Below are 8,053 nucleotides of genomic sequence, written 5' to 3'. Positions count from 1 at the left end.
CTTTTAAATAACTTGTAAAGCAACCCCTCAAATTTTTCCATCTTTCCTTACATTCGGCTACTATTTTAAAAATACTATTTTAATAAGTTAAATCTAATTTTAATAATATTTTTTGAAATTTAAAACGATTAAATTAAAGTCAATTAATTAAAAAATATTTATAATATAATATAAAATACTGATACTAGAACTATATTTTTATTTTGGTATTTATCTGGAGAAGTTTCAATGAGATCAATTTCTTATTACTTTTTAAGAGGTGAGACAACCGTTCGTAACATCATAGAAAAAACATCTAATGCCCTATGGGAAGTTTTACAGCCTCTATACTTGCCCATACCAGATCAAACAATCTGGAAAACGATTTCTGATCGGTATAAGGAATTATGGAATTTGCCAAACTGTGTTGGTAGTATAGACGATAAATATTTTCGTGTAAAAGCACCAGCAAACTCAGGATCGTCATTTTTCAATTATAAAGGATACTTTTCGATTGTTTTAATGGCTACAGTAGACGCTGATGGAAAGTTTATCACCATTGATGTCGGCGAATACGGTCGTAACAGTGACGGAAGAGTTTTTAAAGAATGTGCATTTGGACAGTTATTAATGCAAAAAAAACTCAACCTACCCGAAAATGCGTGTTTACCACATGAAGAAAACGATCCTGCGTTTCCCTATTACTTTGTTGCAGATGAAGCCTTTCCCCTACTCGATAATGTTATGAGATCTTATCCCAAATGTTCATTGACAAATACGAAGAGAATTTTCAATTACAGGTAATTTATTACTAAACAATGAAATAAACAAATCATCTTAAGATTCATTTTTTATTCAAATTAGTTATCATAATAAAAACAATTTTCAAATTTCTAGATTATCCAGAGGTCGTAAGTCAGTTAAATGTGCTTTTGGAATGATGGCATCAAAATTTAAAATATTGGAACGATCCATTAATATCAAATTATATAACATTGAAATTGTGATAAAAACTATTTGTGTTTTGCATAACTTTATTCGCGTGCATGATGGAAAGATTTTAACATCACTAGAAATTCAGCAAGAGAATATCGATATAGATGAAGAAGAAATTGAGAAAAATATAGAAAACAATAGAACGAGACCTTCTTACTCAGCGATGGAAATAAGGAAAAGACTTTGTCAGTATTTTGTGAAACCATATGCAGCATTACCATGGCAAAATAAGTATACAGTTTAATATAAAATATATTTTGTTATGTTTTTATCTGTATACTAATATAGTGATATACATTACTATTTTTTAAGTATTACAACAGTTTCATAAATTTATAATTATTATAGTTAATAGTAAATATAATAAATGATAATAATAAAAAAATTAATCATAATAATGATAACAAAATATCTTTTTTCTTTACTGTTGGCATCAAATATTTTTCCGATTTCTCCCCAAGCCTTATCTTGTTCGTTACGATTTGAGTAGTCTTTTGTTCTATAGTCATACAAACAAGGATACATTTGTACGGTTTGTACAAATTTTATGTTGGTATCAGGATCGTCTTTCATACTTCTACAAATTTTACATAATACAATTAAAATTTTTATATTGTTATTATATACAGTGTGTTCACCGATTTAGGGAACACTGAATTTTTAATAAATAATTTTGTATCCATATTATGTTAGTCTTGTTTATAACATTTCTAAAAAAATACTTACAAATATTCAACAAGTAACCAATAAGAATTAGTTATAAATTATTTTATAAATGTTTAAAAATAATTTAAAAAATATATTATTTAATAAAATTGACATGGCTCTTATTCAGTTAATATTTAACTTAGAGTCATAGTTGATATATGACGCAGACCAAATTCTCAAAAAATGTTGAAATTTATCGAAAAATGTGTATTCATATACCACCAGTTTGTAAAAAAAAAATCGATTTATTCCAAACAAATCCGGCTGAGAAATTCAGTGTTCCCTAAATAGGTGAACACATTGTATATATATATACGTATTATAACAATAATAATAATTAATATTAGTAAGTATTAAAAACTACTTACGATTTATATTTATGTGTATTCTTTAATTTTAATTAAAACACAAATATATTTTATTATATTATGTATTTTATTACACAAATATATTTTAATCAATAATAATAATTAGAAATTACAACGAAAATAAAATAAAATAATCGTGCGCAGCGTGGTCACTGATAGAAATGACGAGCTAGTTACGTATAACAAAAGTAGTGCACGCGCCACTGCTATCAGTAACAAAAATTCAGAAATGATTCCAAAGTGACGCATGTTCTGACATGTTTGATTGGTATGCGATATTAAGTGATTTTTCGTATAATCGTGTACAAAATTCGCGAGTGGCGTGCCACTAACGTGCTACTGACAAATCACTCGTCACGTCACTTGCCAGATCACGCATCATGTTACTTTGGTGGGCGACGTGCCTAAGTTGCATTACAGCGTTTTGTTACGCGCGAATGTTACAAGTGTGTACGAGGCTTTATATCGATTAAAAGTTATTTTGGGTTTAAGCATATTGACTAAAATAATTGAAACTAAAATAAGGCTGACTACCTATACATTGTTTTCATATTTATTTTATATTGATTATTTCAGGTTGATTTAATATTTTTTATATAATTTTATATATTAATTTTAATTAATAAATAAGTCAACAGTTACATTTTTTTAAAAACAATAATTAAGTCCCAAGTTAAATAATATCAAAGGTAACTTGAAATATACACAAAAATGTATGAGTGTCTCAAGTTACCCAAAAATCAAGGTAACTTGGTACAAAGACATTTTTAAAAAAAAATTTTAGATCAAGTAAATTAAAAAAACTTTTACTGTGTAGAAATTATAGCTAAAGTCAAGAACGGATTTTTTGGTTTTACTGTTTTAATCATTCATTGCAAATTGAATGTTGTGCACGTATGTAAAGAATGATAGTGTCCAAGTAACCTAGTTTGACGGTAAGTTTTGTATCAATTATTGAACACTGTATTATGTGATAGTTAGGGAATGGATTTGAAGCAAATCGTATTTTTTCCTGAATGTCCCGAAACATTGCTTTCCATGCAAAAAGTTCAAACATCAAGGAAATAATAAATGTAACTTTTACTTGTAGTTTTTTGCATTTTTAAGATTTTTTTAGTTTTTTAGAGCATCGTTTGCCATTCGTATGGAGTTTAAATGTTTTTAAGCAATTTTTATGTATAAATTGATAGAATTTGATAAAAATGTAGCCAATATTAATTTATTCACAACATATGGTAAAAATGTAGAGAATTTATGTATCTAATACATTCATTTTTTTGGAAATAATTTGGTGACTAAAATTATTATAGGAGAAGATTAATAACACAATCATACGAATATTTAATAAGAATAAAATTATTTTTAATAACAAAACATAAAAATTATATATATATATAACAATTTTATATACAATATATATCTTTATTCATCAATGTAAACGTGAATATACATAATACGCTCCTCCGTTTTTCTTCAATTTCTCCGGTTATAGTGGGCAGTATTTTATGTTTTTTGTCGTGATCAATCTAAAAAAGTGCACGCTCAGACTGGTGACGATTTTGAAATGGTCTGTCCAAAAAATCTCTTCGCAAAAGATCATTTGTGGTCTTTCCTAATTAATGACCGCCGTAAGTTATCGGAAATTTTTATCAACAAGAAAGTCGCTGCAACTCTTATCGCGCTTCGCATAAATGTGAGTACTTTCCGTAATTTAAAATTACTTTATCGTTTTATCTGACCTCTCCACACATACCATATATACTGCGAGCACAGAAATTCCTATATACAGTGTAACTCAGATAAATTATATATAACTATGAGTTCTCCATCCAAGCCATCAATATCTCAAATAACTACTAGATCGGCTTCTTCTGTTTCTACCAAAACTGTTAATCCAGCTCCATCTAATTCTGATATTATGAAACTTCTCAGAAACTTGCGATCCACACAATCAGACATTCTCACATCTAACAAGCATCTCGCCGATACTAAAACAGCTCAATTTACTGATCTAAAAAAATGTCTAGAAGGATTAACGAAACAAGTCGCAGATTTGAAACTTGAAAATACTATTCTTCATAACAAGATAAATTTACTTGAGACCAGACTTGCTGCAACTGAAAAAGTTTTATCTGATACCGCTCTATCTTCACCACCTTCTTTTCGGCTAATACTCCGTCACTTTGTGACATCACTTAAGAAATCCATCTTAAATCTCAATGTGCTAAGAATATCATAATCCGGGGAGTGCCTGAATCTCTTGACCCTTCGGCCTCAAAAAGAGTCACTGATGACATTAATTTTGTTCAAGACATTTTTAAAAAGCTAGACCATCCATTACCATCAATGTCAATTTGCAAAGCTTTTAAAATAGGGAGAAGTAAAGATTTGACATCTCGAATTCTTAAAATAGTACTTTATTCGAATGATGATGTTGAAATGTGATAATGACTTTTCTACGCCTTCGAGACACCTCACCTGACCAATTCACCAATGTCACCATTTCTCGCGATTAAACGCCTTCAGAGCGACTTTCAATTCATGAAACCTACAACGAGTTACGTACTAGGCAAAAAAAAGGAGAAAAATATATTTCCATCCGCTACTTCAATGGATTCCTTAGAATTGTTCCAGTCTAAACCACCATACGTCTCAAAAATCAGCATACATCTCAATCCAATTCAAAAAACTAACTGATGCATGTTATCACCTACCATTCAACATTTTATTAGACCATACTTGTGCTCATTTTAGTTATTCTTCTTCCTCTTGTACATTGTGTAAATGCGCTATGTCTAGTATTAATAATTATTTTGATTTTGCATCCACTCATAAAACTTATTCTTTACATGATTCTCATAACTCTCTTACATCTAATTTTAATATTTTCTACCAAAATGTTCGCGATCTTAGAACGAAGCTTATTCCTCTTAAAACTGATTTCCTAACTTTCGGTAATTATAATATTATAACACTGACTGAAACTTGGCTCACTCCTGCTATCTCCAAATCCGAGCTAAGTCTATATGGGTATCACATATATCGTTTAGACAGAAATCATATCATTAATCTTTTTACACGAGGTGGTGGAGTGCTAATAGCTGTAAAATCTACTTACCTCATAGTTCTAATACCTACTAATATTATCACAGATGAGCATGTATTTTTTCATCTAACTAATCCCTCAATAAACCTTATTGTTGACACAGTCTACATACCCCCAAATAGTCATCCACAACTATATGAATCACATACCAATACTGTCGATTAAATTGTCTCAAAATATACCACTTCCAAATTTCTTTTTTGCGGTGACTATAACATTCCCGGTGTTTATTGGTCTAGTGATGAGTTTGGATTGATTGCATATGGTGATCTTAATCCCTCTTCCTAATCTATTACTGAATATTTATCTTTTCATCATTTCTTCCAGTACAACTCTAATTTGAATAGCCACGGTAAGATTTTAGACCTTATTTTTTCCAACTCCTGTAACGTTTCTGTCCTCCCATCTATTGAATATCTTTTCATCCTCGATCAATACCACCCACCCCTTTCCATTAAATTTCCAGTCCAAGCACTAAGAGGTAACGCCATTACTCATACGTACAAAGACTATAATTCTGCCAACCACTCGGCCATCTCTAAATTTTTCAATTCATAAAATTGGGAATCTACCTTTTTGTTATACTCTATAGAGGATGCGGCCGCTGTTTTCAATGAAGCAGTACTCCAATCCATGGAACGGTTTGTTCCAAGTAAAACCTTAAAACTTCCTAAATTTCTACGCTGTACTTCTAATACTCTTAAAAACCTTATTTCGGAAAACGTGCTCAAACCACCTTTAAACGCATAAAGTTACGTATAGATTATAATGCCTTTTCTGAACTTGGAGCTAAATGTAAACGTTTGTCAAAGATTGATTATCAACCTACATCAAAAACACTGAAAAAATGCTCCTTCACAAATCAGCCATCTTTTGGAAATTTACTAGAAAACCTAATTTCTCAGCTTCCATACCGTGCACTGTTCACCTAAACAGTGAATCTGCATACACAACGCTAGATTCTGCAGCCCTTTTCTCAAAGTATTTTTCTTCTGTTTATAACTCCCTTCCCCCTCTTTCCACCCATATATCTAATTATAATACATACTCTTATGATCTTCCTTCTAACTGCCACTTTAATATTGATGATGTGTATACCGCTTTGTCCAACTTAAAAAACAACTTTTCAAATGGCCCAGATGGAATTTCTGCAAGACTACTTTACAACTGCCGTGACTCTATAGTTTTTCCCCTATTTCATCTCTTTAGACATTATTTAGATGAGAATGTCTTCCCTGACGTATGGAAAACTTCCTCAGTTATACCTGTTTTTAAGTCAGGTGATTCTTCCCTTGTTTCCAACTATAGACCTATTTCTATTCTTCCTCATATTGCCAAACTTTTCGAATCAATTGTTTATCACTGTACTAAAAGAAATTTAAATCATATCATAATTGATGACCAACATGGCTTTCGACAGGGTAAATCAACTGTTATTAGTAGCCTTGTTTTTATGACCTACATCTTAGATAGCTTTGAACAGGGTTGCCAAGTGGGTGGAGTGTTCACAGACCTCAGAAAAGCCTTTGACACTGTTGATCATGCTCGATTAATTTATCAGCTCGAAAAACTTGGAATCGGCAATCCTTTATTATCATGGCTTCAATCATATCTGAGTAACAAAAGGCAATTTGTCAAATTTCACGGTACTCCCTCCGAACTGACTCACATTCCTTCAGGAGTGCCACAAGAAAGTCACCTCAGTCCACTTCTCTTTATTCTCTTTATAAATTCGGTAAAGACTTTCCTCCCTTTCACTAAAGTCTTATTATTCGCAGATGATATCAAGATGATATCAGATGATATTTCTTAAAATCTCTTCTCCTTCTGACTGCCTTAAACTAAAGTCAGATCTAAACTCCTTCAATACATGGACTCAAGCTGTAGGACTGATATTCAATATTAACAAGTGTCATATCATAAAATTTAGTAGGAAACGTCAGCCTATCTTCTACCCCTATCTCTTGAGTGACACTATGTTAGAACGTGTTTTTGCTGTTAAAGATCTTGGTTTCCATCTAACTCCTTCTCTCTCCTTTCAGAACCATATAAATATTACCATTGGTAAAGCACTGAAAGTATTAGACTTTATAAAACGCAACACAACCAATTTTACATCTATCCCTTGTCTTCATGTTCTCTACTTCACGTTGGTTCGATCCATCCTTGAGTACGGAATTATTGTGTGGCATCCATATCTGGCCAAGGACCAACTCCGACTTGATAGAGTCCAAAATCGTTTCTTAGCATATGTTGCTTTCTTACTAAAAATACCTTATCCTCAACATGATTACACTTCTATTAGCTCAACTCTTAATGTTCCTTCCTTTGCTTCTCGTCGTCGGGACGCTGACATTTCATTTATCACATCTCTCATCAAAGGTACCATTGATGCCCCTGATCTTTTGTCAACTATTAGTTTCCGTGTCCCTCTTTATCCAACCCGTTCACACTCCTTATTCTACATACCAACACATCTCACAAATTACAATTATAATCAACCTATCCATAGAATGCTACGCTTCCTCAACTCCTCTTAACTCAACTCCCGTTCTAACAATCAATATTAATAAATCTCCAGTTCAAACTTTTAATAATTACCTAAGCTCACTCCTCTTCTTTCCTAATTATTATCATTAAATTATTGTAAAGACATTATTATATCAAATCATTGTACACAAAACACTCTACTATAATCTATTCTTTTTGTAATTGCTGAAAAAATGGCGTTTAAATAAATAAATAAAATAAAATAAAATAAATATAAAAATAATTTTAAGAGCACAGTTTTAGTGAATTTTTAAAATCAATTCCGTTATTAGTACATTTAATTAATTTTTTTTTGTATTTCTGATTTTTTAGAGCATTCAAATCCATTCCTTATTGAAAATAGATG

The 8,053-nt window shown here is 31.1% G+C and overlaps 2 protein-coding genes across 2 annotated transcripts; both read left to right on the top strand.

The window, feature by feature from the left end:
• Positions 1-501: 501 nt before the first annotated feature.
• Positions 502-1,219, top strand: LOC112690931. The gene is made up of 3 exons (XM_025565040.1): positions 502-779; positions 877-946; positions 1,037-1,219. The coding sequence occupies exons 1-3, from the start codon at positions 502-504 to the stop codon at positions 1,217-1,219; spliced, it is 531 nt and encodes a 176-aa protein (XP_025420825.1).
• Positions 1,220-7,133: 5,914 nt separating this feature from the next.
• Positions 7,134-7,697, top strand: LOC112690930. The gene has a single exon (XM_025565039.1). The coding sequence runs from the start codon at positions 7,134-7,136 to the stop codon at positions 7,695-7,697; it is 564 nt and encodes a 187-aa protein (XP_025420824.1).
• Positions 7,698-8,053: the final 356 nt, after the last annotated feature.

This window comes from Sipha flava, unplaced genomic scaffold, assembly GCF_003268045.1.
Source record: "Sipha flava isolate LNK unplaced genomic scaffold, YSA_version1 529_pilon_pilon, whole genome shotgun sequence".
NCBI classification, from domain to species: domain Eukaryota; kingdom Metazoa; phylum Arthropoda; class Insecta; order Hemiptera; family Aphididae; genus Sipha; species Sipha flava.
This window is presented reverse-complemented; position numbering and strand designations above follow the sequence as displayed.

What these genes read in the sequence shown, in the direction of transcription:
- LOC112690931 (XM_025565040.1), top strand. Translation starts at nt 502, where the DNA reads ATGGCTACAGTAGACGCTGATGGAAAGTTTATCACCATTGATGTCGGC. An exon ending in AAGAGAATTTTCAATTACAG is followed by an intron (nt 780 to 876) that starts GTAATTTATTAC and finishes TCAAATTTCTAG; the next exon opens with ATTATCCAGAGGTCGTAAGT. An exon ending in CAAAATTTAAAATATTGGAA is followed by an intron (nt 947 to 1,036) that starts CGATCCATTAAT and finishes CATGATGGAAAG; the next exon opens with ATTTTAACATCACTAGAAAT.
- LOC112690930 (XM_025565039.1), top strand. Translation starts at nt 7,134, where the DNA reads ATGTTAGAACGTGTTTTTGCTGTTAAAGATCTTGGTTTCCATCTAACT.